This window comes from Typopeltis vanoorti, chromosome 20, assembly GCF_054136105.1.
Source record: "Typopeltis vanoorti isolate ZY-2024b chromosome 20, IOZ_Tvanoo_1.0, whole genome shotgun sequence".
Taxonomy (NCBI): domain Eukaryota; kingdom Metazoa; phylum Arthropoda; class Arachnida; order Uropygi; family Thelyphonidae; genus Typopeltis; species Typopeltis vanoorti.
In genome coordinates this window covers 82,221,680-82,235,961 of record NC_143568.1, presented here as the reverse complement: position 1 = coordinate 82,235,961, position 14,282 = coordinate 82,221,680, and the positions used below count along the sequence as shown (strand labels likewise).

The following is a 14,282-nucleotide window of genomic DNA, read 5'->3' as shown; positions in this document are numbered from 1 at the left end:
CATTCCATTTGTTCATTGTCTACATATGCGCATTGTTGTCCAATTTCAAGATCTTTGTCACTGAAATCTTTTGAATTTAAATTCAATAATTCTTTAACATCTTCTGCATCAACACCAAGGTCTTCACCAATTGCAACGATTTCTTCAACCACGTTGTTCACAGGATTTTGAAAACCACCCAAGTCATAAGCGCATTCTGGCAAAAGGTTTTTCCAAACAGCTCTCATGCAGCTAGAAGACACTTCTCCCACGAGTCATGAATGTTTTCAATTGTGTGCTTAATGTTAAAATTTTTCCGCATTAACCAAGAGATACCCGTATTTTTGTATGAATACGATGTTACTTTTCTTTTTTAACTTAGTGTTTATACTGGTGCTTTTCTTAAATATGGTTGTTTTCATATCATGTACTTGTGTATGCTGTATCTATACGTTGTTTTTTTAATCTAGTTTTTGTTACTATAGCTATTATCATGTTATGCATGTTTTAGCATTTGTAGTACTGTATTTGAACATTGGTTTTGTATGCATTTTCTTTCAGATGGTTTTCTTTTTTACAGGGATGGTGTTATATCCTGTTTATCTTTTGTAAGTCAGCTTTTTTTTTCTTTTTCAATAAGCATAGTTTGGCAATTTTAAAGATGAATGCCTTGTTGCTATTTTATTTGTGTGCATGTTCATTTTCATTATGCTTTTTAAGGTTTTGTTTTCCTTTTCTAATGTGAGGTTTTCTTTCTGAAGGGGGATGGTATATTAATTTTACTAATCAGAAGATAAAATGAAGAAAGTCGCATGGTTTTTAAGGTGACAACATTGAGTCCTTCTGCCAGAGGACAGCAGTGTTTGGCTTTTGGTACCTGTGTTTCTGTTAATCACTTTTAAGTAACGGTGGAGCTCTACATGTTTCTGATATTATCATTTCAAATAAATACAGTCACACCAACACCTAAAAAATAATACCTGAAAAATCCCCACCCGCAAGTGCACATCTGCTCTTTACTGAAGTCACTAAAACTAACATATCGCCTTTCAGAAACACATACATCCACATCGCTGAAATGCTTCTGTGGGTGTTTGCTTTGCATAAGGTTTAATGGCAGGTTTTCATTAAAAATGCTAGATTGTTTATTTGGTTCAGTGTTTTATGTGTATTCAGTTTGGCGTTTTTTTATTTAATATTATTATTATGATTCAGGCCGCAATGGAGTCAAAAGACTCATCGTGGGAGGCCTGTCCTAGAAAACAAAGTCTATCATACTATGCCTTGAACTCATTGACCATTCGTGCTCTCACCACTATTATTATTATTATTATTATTCAGGCCTCCATGGAGTCAAAAGACTCATCGTGGGAGGTCCTTAATCCTATCAGGCTTTTTCCACATTCCACATTGAACATTCCACAGTTCAACCGCTCTCCAGGCAAATGTGACAGAAGAACTGCTAGTGCTCATACCTACGAAGGGAATGCCAAAAGGCACCGATATTCTTGACACTGCCAAGAAAACGCTCCAGCATTTCGACCTTGAGGATGTGGTAACTGACGGTGCTCCTGCTATGGTGGGAAAGAACGAAGGGTTTGTTGCTCTGCTATGGAAAGAACCGGAACCAGAAGGAAAAGATTTCGTCCATTACCACTGTTTAATCCACAAGGAAAATTTGTGCATGAAAACTATTGGATTTCAGAATGTCATGAAAGTTATTGCGACTTTCGTCAATTTCAAGAGTTTTTGACCCAAGAGTGCAAAGCAGATCACGACGATGTGGTTTATTATAGTGATGTGTGTTGGTTGAGCAGAGGGAAGGTTCTTAAAAAAGTCTTTGACTTAAGGAGCAAAATAGAGCAGTTCATGCAAACCAAGGGGAATCTGATTGTGGAATTTAATGATCCAAAGTGGATGACAGATTTTGCCTTTGTGACTGACATCTCATTGCATATGAATGACCTAAATACGTGGCTACAACCTAAAGATAACTGGTGCACACTCTGTTTGATCACATCAAAGCTTTTGTGGCCAAACTCAAACTTCGGAAGACACAACTCGCAAAAAAAAAAGACTTAACTCGTTTTCAGCTTCTTGCTAAGTCCAACTGTTCATCTCTTGATGAATACGCTACAAAATTAGCTGTGTTGCAAAGCGAGTTCGAAGAGAGATTTAGTGATTTTAGTAACCAACAGTCTTCTTTAGATTTATTTTCAATGCCATTCAGTGTCAAGTGTGTCGAAATGCTAGGTTCAGTATAAATGGAGATGCTTGAACTCCAAAACAATTCTTCTTTGAGAGAAAAATTATTCAATGTGCCTTTGCTTACATTTTACAAAGACTACATTTCTGAGGATGCATTCCCGAATCTTCGCCAGCATGCTTTGAAGAGGTGTGCTTTGTTAGGAAGCACAAACTTATGCGAGCAGTTCTTCTCCAGAATGAAGCATGTGAAGTCCAAGACAACAACTCAGATTACGGACCAACATCTCAAGAATACTCTGTGCATAGCGACTTCCAACATTGATGCCAACATCAACAAGCTGGTCAAGGAAAAACACTTCCAAGTTTCTCATTGACATTGTAAAAAATGAATGTTTTCTTCATTGAATTATCTTTTTTCAACTATTGATTGTATTTATTTATCATGAACCCGACTCCTACCTACGCTCTTAAAGCTGAGTTTGTTTATTTTTATAGGATTTTATGTAAAGTATCAAATGCACAGCATTCCTTGTGAATCTGAAAAGCATCTTACAATTCTAAATACTGCAGTATAGCTTGGTGGCCTGCAGGCTTCACTGAAATTTTTAATGCAGCCCACATTGTCTGAAAAGTTGAAGACTCCTGAAGTATGGTCTGCTTTCATCAAAATTCAACTGCCACAGACCTAGGATATAACACGCGTGATACCACAGAATGTGAAAACAACAACTAGCAATGTTTCAACATGCAAACAGTAACGAATTTGCATTTGTACTCTTGTTTATCAATTATATGTTAGAGTGGTGAAGTTATCAAAAACATTAAACAAGACCTCATGGAGTCAAAGACTAATCTGGGATATGAGTAATTAATTGTTAATAGGCTTTTGTTGTGAAAAACTTTTAGGTACTAGTATACCTGATGATGCAAGTCATATGACTTAAGAAACCAGTTGGGTTTTAATTGCTTATTTTTATTAAATTTTTACATAACAATGTTTAATTACAGTTATGTAATTAAACTCTTTAATTACATAACAATGTGGTCTCATCATCATCATCATCATCAAATTCCTGCCATGTACCCTCAAGGGGTGTACAGGATATGACAGTACTACATGAAAAAATTACATCATTACTAACTTCCTATCTACAATTTTCCTCCAAATCAGTCTGTTACTTGTCAAGACTCCAACATTATCAGATCTTATATTTCTATCGTCTAAGGCACTTTGTACCGTATCAATCCACCTATATCTTGGTCTTCCTCTGGGTCGTTTTCCTGCCAACCTGGCAGAGAACACTTGTTTTGCTAATCTTTCCTCTCCCATTCTATTTAAGTGACCATACCATCTGAGATTAGCTCTGCTAACGCATTCCTGGATGCTGACAATGTCAAGTTCTTTCCTAATATCCTCATTTTTAATATGATATTGCCATTGATGCCATCTGTTCACGCCTCTAATCTTTCTCAGGACTCTCATATCTGTGGTCTCTAGTCTTTGGTCAAGTGTTTTACTTCTGACCCAGCTCTCAGATCCATAAGTTAAAATTGGTTTGAACACAGTCTTGTATACAGCTAATTTAGTGTTCCGACTAATTTCTTTCTTATTCCATATGAATTTATTCAATTGACTTCCCACCATACCAGCTTTGCTGATTCTGTTGTCTATTTCTATATTTAATTTACCATCTTCACTAAAAATCGTGCCTAAATAGCTGAAATGTTTTACTTGTTCCACAGGTTCTCCATTCACAACACAGTTGACATTTTCAATGATTCTGCCTATTTTCATTGTCTTTGTCTTTTTATTGCTGACCTTCATACCATATCTATTACAACAGCTATTCAATTTAGTCAGAGAATCTTGCAGACTTGTAGCGGATTTATTTAGAAGTATAACATCATCCGCATAAAGCAAAGAGCTGACATTAACATCTCCAATTTTGATATCAGGTTTAATACCACATTCCTTCATAATGTGATCCATATAGATAATGAATAACAGAGGGGATAATGTACATCCTTGTCTCACACCAGATTTAACATTAAACCATCTTCCTGTACTTCCTTCAATTCTAACTGCTGACTCACAACTCAAATAAAGACTAAGTATTGCTTGATATAATGCCCCATTGACACCATATAACTGCAGCGTATTGAATAGCTTCTCTCTTGGCACCTTGTCATATGCCTTTTCCAAATCGACAAAACTTAAATACAGATCTTTGTTATATTCCCATGCTTTCTCGACTATTTGTCGTAAAGTGAAGATCTGATCCTGACAGCCTCTATTTGGCCTGAATCCAGCTTGTTCTTCACCAAGCTTTTCTTCCACAATTCTTCTCAACCGTTTCTCAAGTATACTTGAATAGATCTTGCCAGGAACACTCAGTAGGGAAATACCTCTGTAATTCTCACATTCAGTTTTATTTCCCTTTTTATATATGGGTACTATGAGAGCTCTACTCCAATCATCGGGAATTCGTCCCTCTGTCCAGGCTTTCTGAACTATGCAGTGCAGCCACTGTAAGAGTCTTATACCACCATACTTCAGCATTTCTGGTCGAATATCATCTACTCCTGCTGCCTTTCCACATTTCAAGCCTTTGATGGCTTTTTCTACTTCAAGTATGGATATGTATTCCTGACTGCATGCCTGGTCAGTGTTTTTTATCACTGTGCTGTCATCACTGCTTGTTTCATTTAGCAGTTTTTCAAAGTAATTACTCCATACTTCAAGGATATCTTTTTCTCCTGTTTTCATTTCACCTTTATCATCTCTAATTCCTTTTACAGCACTCTTTCCTCCATTCCTAAGCTTCTTCAACAACCTCCAGAATATTTTGCCACCTTCTTGATATTTATTTTCTATATTCTTGCCAAAGTCCTCCCATGACTTTTGTTTAGCTAGTTTTACACACTGTTTAGCTTTCTTACATTTGTCTCTGTATTCTGTAAGAGTAAAAGCTGACTTATTTGCCAGGAACTTTTGATATGCTTTCTTCTTTTCCTTCACTGCCTCTTTAACTTCCTGTGTCCACCAGGGAGTTCTGATTTTTTTATCTTTGCACACAACCTCACCACATGCCTCTCTGGCAGAATCAATCAATGTTTTCTTCAGAGTTTGCCACTGAATCTCCAAGGTTTGATTCCTGTTCTCAAACTCTTTCATTTTCTTTTCAATAATATTTCTGTATTTTAGTCTACAGTTTACATCTGAGAGCTGCTCAACTTTTATTCGCTTTAAAACTTTCTTACATGTTATTATTTTCAATATGAAATTCAATTTTATCCTGCTCAAGACAAAATAGTGATCACTTCCAATTTCAAATCCTCTGTACACTCTGGTGTCCTGCACCAGGGAGAAAACATCACTATCAACAATAACATAGTCAATGAGACTTTTCTTATTCCTAGCCTCTTCTCTCCATGTGAATTTGTGCACATTTTTATGTTGGAACATGGTGTTAGTAATAACCAGTCCATGTCCTGAGCAGAAATCCAACAGATATTTGCCATTATTATTGGCTTTGCTCTTTTCTCCAAATTTTCCCAAAATATTTTTGTATGACTCACAATCATTTCCTACTCTACTATTTAGATCCCCAACAAGGACCAACTTTTCCATTTTCATTGTGTCAGTTGCTTTTTCTAAAGCCTCAAAAAATTCCTCCACTTCTACCTTAGTAGAACCTTCTGTGGGACCATAGGCACAAATAAGTCTCATTGTCCAGTTCCCCATTCTCATATTTGCCCACATTACTCTACTTGAGACTGACTGCCATTCAAGAAGATTAGCCTCGTATTTTGTGTTGAATACTATGGCTACTCCTTCTTTTCCTTGATTGTTATTGCCTGAATATAACATTTTGTATTTATTGCTCAGAAAGATCTCACCAGTTTTGGTCTTTTTTGTTTCAGTCACCCCTATTATGTCGATCTGGTACTTATCTAATTCCTCAGCTAGCTCCATTTCTTTGCCATTCAGGCTTCTTACGTTGATAGTACCGATCTTTAACTCTGGTGATGTTGAGTTGGGGTTTGTTTTCAGGTTTGTTCAATGTGGTCTTAATATCGAAAACTTCCCACAGAATGAATTAAGTTATTTTTTTTGTGTTTGCTTGTGTGATTTAAGTTATACTGTATTCATTTTTCATGGATATTTTCCTTATTGTTTTATGTATGTATTTATTTATATTATGTATATATATATATTTATATATTTACTCTTGATTTTTACCATTTCCTTATTTTTTATTTTGCAATGAAATTTTCTATTTTCTAATCCGCATACTGTTTTTGTCATCTGCTCCATGCAATGTTGCTTGATTAATGACACTTCCGGTGCATCAGTCCATGCTTGTTAAATAGGTCACATAGTTTCATCAAGAGAAGTCTGTCTTCAGTACCATGCTGAAGTCCTGATAGATAACAGATTAATTTGGAGGAAAACTATCAATGGAAAGTTGGCAATAATATAATCTCTTCATGTGGTACTATCATAGCATCCTGTAAACCACTTAAGGGTATGTATCAGGAATTGGATGATGAACTCACAAATATATATATATATATATATAACTTTTCTTATTCTGTGAATTTTATCTATTTTATTAATGTTTTCTGATACCAGACTATATAATCTTAGTGACTAGGGATTTTGTTTCCTTAGGAGCAAAGTGTGTGAGAGGGAAACGAAGTGGTTGTTTAGTCATGTTAGAGGTTTAATGGAGTACTGATAGCATTAAAAGGATAAAAAAAACTGATTTCAATGCTTGCAATATTTTGTGTCAGTCCATATCCATTCTACCAAAGATCAGCTCCCTCCTCTTTGTGCCTGGCATATAAAAAGTAACCTATTTCTTCAAGTTGGCATATTTCAGACAGATGGGTAGATCAGCTACCATCCATTTAGATGATCAATCTGGTCTTGCAGACCATATATTGATACCACTCACAGCATCTTCTGTAAGAAAACCATCATGCTCCATCACAGTACATTAAAAAAAGAAAGACTGTTTTTGGAATCAGCAGCAGCACTCAAAAATATGCAAATTTAAACAAATATAGGTGCAAAAAACTTCTCCAAATTTGGGAAACATTAATAATCAGAGGGACCAATTTAAATCCTAAGCCACCTACAAACACCTATAGGATCTTTAGATAGAACTTCAGTCATAGCCATGTTTCATTCAGAATTTTGTTGTCTGTGTTATTCATAGTCCCTGAAGATGTCTCAGTGACTGAGATAGAATATTGGAAGCATTAAAATTAGTTTTTATCCTTTCTTAGTGCTGTCAATACTCCATTAAACCTCCAACACGATGTCCTCCCAGTTAGATTCTCACTTAAGTCTTGACACATGGTTATTTAGAGTTAACACCGAGACAAATGAAGCTATGACATGTAGTCTGTTTACTGTGTTCACTGGCCAGTTTATATATTTCTACAGGGAGGATCTCTACCATGAGAAAAATATCTACTTTCATATATGAAGCAGTTAACTCACTTTTAATAATGACCTTATAAATATTCCTCCTGTCTTAGAATTGCCAATCAAAAGGAAAGACAAATCATTCTCCTGATTGCACTGCATAGGAGATTACAGTAGCAATACATTGCTGGTGTTGAGGCTAGCTGGTGAAAGGATGTACTGTCGGAGAGCTCCTGAAAGAGTTGTGATTTTTGTTGATTTATTAATATTTTGTTAGATTTAATTGTGTAATTTTAGTATATTATTGTAGTTTTATTAGTGTAGTTAGTGTACTAAAGTGTTTTATAACATAATCTATGTCGGGAAGTCACCGCTAGAGGGATTCGTAGTGTGTAGTGTTCGTGAAAGCTCCTTATAAGATAAGCGTAATTTTCAGTTATTGTTGATAAATTTACTTTAATATTGCATAGTTTTGTTTGCCTTGCGTATCTTAGTGCGTCTGTTTGTGTGTTTTTGGTGTTTATTATTTATAATTTCATAAAATACGTTACTAGTAAGTATGGCTCCAGTACGAAGGAAAATGGCGACCAGTAATGATGGTTCGCCATCTTCTTTCAAGATCAGTAATGTAAAGGAGATGATTCAGTGTACTATCTGCAAAATGTACACTTTGCCGAGTGCAGACAGAGTGTGGTTAGATGATAATAAAGGTGTGAATGTGTGTAGAAAATGTCGGGAGAATGAGGAATTGAAGTGTATTTCGGATCGTGATATTTTTGTCAAACTTCAGAATGAAGAAAACAGGGACATGACAAGAAACGGCGAGGTTGTACCAGAGAATTGTGAGGGTGTGAATGATAGTATTATTAATGGTTTTACAGAGAATAAAAAAGATGAGATAGATGCAATGAGTGAGATCGCGTTGTCAAATGGTGCGATACAAAGGGCAAAACAGCAGCTAGAGCATATGAGCAAAAGTCGACTGAATGAACCAGCCAATAATAAAAAGTATGACAGGAAAAATAGGCGTATGAGTGTGAACATGAACAAAATTAAGGATAGAGTGCTGTATGGAGACTTGTTAGCATGAGGTGTGTTAGTAGAGGATTTGACAAAATCGTACCAACCTGGTGCGACCATAAAGGATGTAACCGAGTCTATGAGAGAGCAAAAGGAAAGGGTGAAAGAAATAATTGTTGTGGCAGGTATGAATGATTTGAAAGGAGATAAAATGGAAATGATAGAAGACCTGAATGAACTGTTTGAGGTAGCAAAAGAAAAGAGTGAGAGAGTTAGCATGATTAGTCTTCTGCCACGGTATGACAGTGAAATGTTTAAAAGGAGGGCCATAATTGCGAATGACTTTATGCGTGGGTTATGTATGACGAATGTGTGGAATTTGTGGATGTGTGTTAGTCTTTTGCCACGGTATGACAGTGAAATGTTTAAAAGGAGGGCCTTAATTGCGAATGACTTTATGCGTGGGTTATGTATGACGAGTGGTGTGGAATTTGTGGATGTGTGGAGTGAATTCGATGGGCGAAAGGATCTATATAAGATGGATGGCTTGCATTTTAATGGTTACGGTGTAAGGAGACTTGAGAAAGTGTTGCTGAATGTAGTGGATGTGCAAATTCAGGGAAACTAGATTTATTAAGGGGGGAGGTAGATATACAGTCCTTAGGGAGGCAGTTGAATGTATGAATGAATATAATATGCCCGAGCAAATAAGGACAACAAATCAGAGTGGGATAGTTAATATAAGGCATCAAGGTAGGGTTGGGGCTAATGGGGGTCTTAAATTCATGTACACTAATGCTAGGAGTATTAGGAACAAGAAGGAAGAGTTTTTAGCCATGGCTGGCACTTCCACACCACAGGTTATTGGTATTAGTGAATCATGGCTGACTGTAGATGATATAGCTAGTGGGATTGAATGTGATGGGTATAGTGTGTTCAGGAATGACAGGGAGAATAAAATGGGGGGAGGAGTATTGTTGATGATAGCTGATGAGCTACAGCCAACGAGAATAGAAGTTGAATTGCAGGATAGAGAAAAGAGCACATTTGAGGCCATTTGGTGAGAGATTGTGGCTAGCAGAACTAAATATACAATTGGGTACTGCTATAGACAAGGTGATGGAAAAGATGGTGGTGAAAGTATGCTCAAGCAAACAGAAGAAATGAGTGGAAGGAGGGTAATTATTATGGGAGATTTCAACTATGGTTACATTGATTGGAGTGAGGAGAGGACACACGGGAGGAAGGAATTGGATTTTATGGGGTTATTAAGGGATAACTATCTGCGACAGCATGTAATGGAAAATACTAGGGGTCAGAGAGTGCTTGACCTAGTAATTACATCTGAGGATTTGGCTGTAACAAATATGACCACATTGCCACCAATTGGTGAGAGTGATCATAGGGTCTTGACTTGGGAGGTGGCTAAAGGTGTGGAATTTTCAATTAAGACAGGGTACATGTGGAATTATCGGGCTGGAAAGTATGACAAGCTTAGGAGTTTGATTGGTTCAGTGACATGGCATGTACAACTGCAAGGACTAGAAGTTGATAGTGCATGGGAGGCAGTTAAGAAGTGTTTGCATGAAGCAATGGCTGACTGTATACCTAAAGTCTGAATAATAAATCAAGTAAGGGGTTAAATGGATGAAAAACACCACTAAGCTTGAGCTGCAAAAAAAGAAACAACTATGGAGGGAATTTAAGGAGAAAGGTGACTGGCAGGCACATGAACGGTATAAAGTGCAGGCCAGAAGGGTAACGAGTGTGGTAAGAAAAGCAAAAAAGGATTACGAAAGAACATTGGCCATGCAGGCTAAAGAGAATCCTAAACAGTTTTTTAGATATGTAGCAAGTAAAAGGAAAAATGAACATGGCAGAATGATTTTAAAGAATGCCGATGGTAGGAAGGTAACTGAATTAGTTGATATAGTTGAGTTACTGAGTAAGCACTTTGCAAGTATAGATCATCCAGGTGGTGACATTGCAGAAACGAATAAACCAGTAGGTTATAATGGAATTGTGGTGAATGAAGTGGAGGTGAGTAGTCTATTGCATAACCTCAATGTCAATACATCCGTGGAATTGGATGGCATACCAGCTCGTGTCATATGATAAGCAGCTAAAGAATTGTCAGTACCTTTGACCATTTTATTTAATTTGAGTCTCGGGTCTGGGTTAGTCCCGAGGGGGTGGAAAGAGGGGAAAATAGTTCCACTACATAAAGGTGGTTCCAAGACTGCTGTTGTAAATTACCGACCGATTAGCATATCAGGAATCATTGTCAAGGTCTTAGAGAAATTAGTCAAGAAAAGAATACAGGATTGGATAGATGAAAATGGGATATTGTATGGGGGACAACATGGTTTTGTGAAGGGTAGATCATGCTTCAGTAACTTGCTCACGTTTTATAACACAGTGACAGCTGAAATGGATAGGGGTAATGGGTTTACAGTAATACTACTGGACCTTGCCAAGGCCTTTGACAGGATACCACATGGAACCCTAATCAGTAAACTGGAGCAGATGGGGATAGATATAGGGTTGGTGAGATGGATAGGAGGGTGATTGAAGGAGAGAGAGATACCAGAGAGTGGTTTATGTAGGAGTGGAGTCTAAAAGACGGCTTGTGACTAGTGGTGTGCCGCAGGGCTCTGTTCTTGGACCACTGTTTTTCAATTTGTTCATCAATGATATAGGAAAGGATTTGAGAGGAAGTGTTCACTTGTTTGCTGATGATGCAAAGTTGGGTAGAGCAATTGTGAGTGCACAGGATGTCAAAATTTTACAGGATGATTTGGATAGTTTGGAGGACTGGGCTAGGAAAAATGGATGTCAATTTAATGTGGCAAAGTGTAAGGTTATGCACTTTGGGGTGAAAAGAATAGCAGCAGTATATTGCATTGGTGGAACCGTACTCCAGGAGATTGATGAGGCCAGGGATTTGGGAGTGTTGGTGGATTGGGAATTGAAGTTTAGAAGGCACATTGCAAAAGTGACTAAATCAGCTCATCAAATCACTTGGCTTCTGAAAAATACTTTAACATGCAGAGACAAACAAGTTGTTGTTCTTCTGTATCGAGCCTTGATAAGACCCCATCTGGACTACTATGCCCAGTTATGGGCACAGGGTTTCTTAGTGATAGGGAGGAAGTGGAGAAGATCTAGAGACGAGTGACCAAGATGATAGAAGGTCTGTGGAATGAACCTTATGAGAATAGGCTGAAGATTTGTGGGTTGCAGAGATTGGACGATAGGCGAAGGAGGGGTGATATGATTGAGACATTCAAATTACTGAAGGGTTTCTATAAGATTGATCCAGAAGATATTTTTGAAAATATGACTGGTGGTGAGAGGACTAGGGGCCATGCACGGAAGCTGGGCAAGAGCGTGGTTGACAAGGGTGTTAGAGCTAGGTTTTTTATTTGGAGAGTGGTGAATGAGTGGAATAAGCTTCCAGAGTCTGTTGTGGATGCTATGACCATGAATGAGTTCAAGGCAAGGTATGATAGATACTGTGTGAATGTCGAATAGTTGTTCTTGACATAATGTTAGGGCCTCCCTTGATGAGTCTGTCGACTCCTTGGAGTTGCCCGGAACAATAATAATAATAATAATACATACAATATTTTCCTTTTTAAAAGATTACATGAAGGAGGTCTTTACTTCTATGTTCATTTCTATACTGTTATGTTTATTCATATTTCTTCATTATACTGATATACATCAAGAAGCATCTGATTAAGAAATTAAGTTGCTTGGTTATGGATTCATTATCTTTTGCCATTCATTTCGTTATGCCTACATATATATTATTGAGAAAAATGTACTGTAATAATGATCAGTAGGTACCATTTAATGCAGCAGACATCTCCTAGTTCAATATATTGTTTAAAAAAGTAACCAAGAAAGCAGTGTATTTTAATGATCCTTACAAAAGTAAGGCTTCCGTAATTTAAATTTGTAACAATAAATTTCAATTATACACAAGTTTTAGTGTAACATACTAGATACAAAATGTTAATATGTAAACACTATTCTTGGATGAATGGGAATCACTTACCATATTTTACATTATTCCACACTGATTTTAATTTTTCCTTTACTTTTACTGACTGTTTGGAATCCTCGCTATTCCATAAACCGCCGATGGTTACTTTATCCAGTGTGCCTAAGGGATTGCTTACTTTAACAGCATGATCTCTGTCTTGTGCACACTCTTTAAGTTCCATATGATTCCTCTCAGCTGCGGTGCTGCCTTCGCCACCAACTGATGAACGATACGATGCTAAGTGAAAGCAATTCTCACAATTTATATGACATTTGTCGTCAAAACAACTGCCAACGAAAGGCTTGGAATCATCACATGTAACAGGCCAAGCATCATAAGATACATTTTCTATAGCGGTATTGTTGGGAGGTGCGTTAATACATTTCGTTACATTACCATTGCACTTAAAAACAGTATCGACTTGATCATCAGTAATAATAGGACGTGCCTGACTGCATTTTACTGGTTCTTTTGTGAATTTCTTGCTCTGTGCACTTGGGAAGACTTCTTGTAGTTCTTTCTCTACATGTTCTACATATCCATCTTCTTGTAGAGTAAGGTCAGAAATTTTGCATGACCAAGAATCTGGAGGGAAATATAATGATGGCTGAATCTCATTAAGACTATTATCGTCAACAGAACGAAACAGCGGGTGGGAACTAGACATAATTGCTATTAAACATTTTGTAACAGTAGTATACTAATCACCTACCAATATATTTTCCTTTAACCCATGATGCTATCGTTACAACTTACACCTTCGTTCCACGTTTATTAATCTTGTTTTCGAATAAATCTGATGACCTGTTATTACATTCTTGCTCATAATTAGGGAGTGGAATGAATACTAAACTTTTCCTACTTAATGAGGCCACGCTCACACTAACAGCAAACATCGCAAGATAAGAAGGGCAAACTATCACCTCACCGTCACATACGCACGACCACATTGAAGTAGGACATTCATAATTAGGTACAGTTACTTTCAGTGACATCTACAGACGAAAGTGTGTAACCTATCGTTTTTTTTTCCCCCTGCTAAAAGGTATACTATAATCAGAAGAGGAAATAAGCTTGTATTTACAAAATAAATTCTCTACATGAATTTTCAATTCCCAGAGCGACTAGGTGGCCTAGTCGTAACATAAATTTTGTATTAGAAATTAGTAAGCAGCTTCCTTCCACCTTTCATCATCACTATGCAGTGCACTTCTGCAAAATGTGAGCTAAGATCAGTTTCTAACAGTTATTGGTATTATTTATTTGTACGTATTTGTTTTTCCAAGGTCGCCTGAGCTCATATACAAGGCTAAATATCCAGATTAATTTTTAATTGAGCAAAAGATTGACTCACTCAAACATCGAACTTTTTTTTTTTTTGATACATTTTTCTGCAGATTTAGAGTCATGGAAGTTACCACACAGATTTTGTTGTCCAGTTGTGGTCTCTGTGTATGCCCTTGATCGGTCTGATTAGATGAGTAGGCAGCATTTCCTCTCTCTAACCACCAGACAATGAGTTCACTATTGAGCGTAGATGTTTGGGAATGATTAAGTTGTAAACGAACTTCATTGAACAGCATGAGA

The 14,282-nt window shown here is 37.0% G+C and overlaps 1 protein-coding gene across 2 annotated transcripts in view; it reads right to left on the bottom strand.

The window, feature by feature from the left end:
• LOC150095602 (cysteine protease ATG4C-like) overlaps positions 1-13,634 on the bottom strand; it is a 158,926-nt gene extending 145,292 nt beyond the window's left edge. For both annotated transcript variants that reach the window (XM_090409877.1, XM_090409878.1), the window contains exon 1: positions 12,708-13,634. In XM_090409877.1, coding sequence (XP_090266003.1) covers positions 12,708-13,362 — 655 coding nt within the window. In that variant the 5' untranslated portion in view covers positions 13,363-13,634. The remainder of the gene's footprint in view (positions 1-12,707) is intronic.
• Positions 13,635-14,282: the final 648 nt, after the last annotated feature.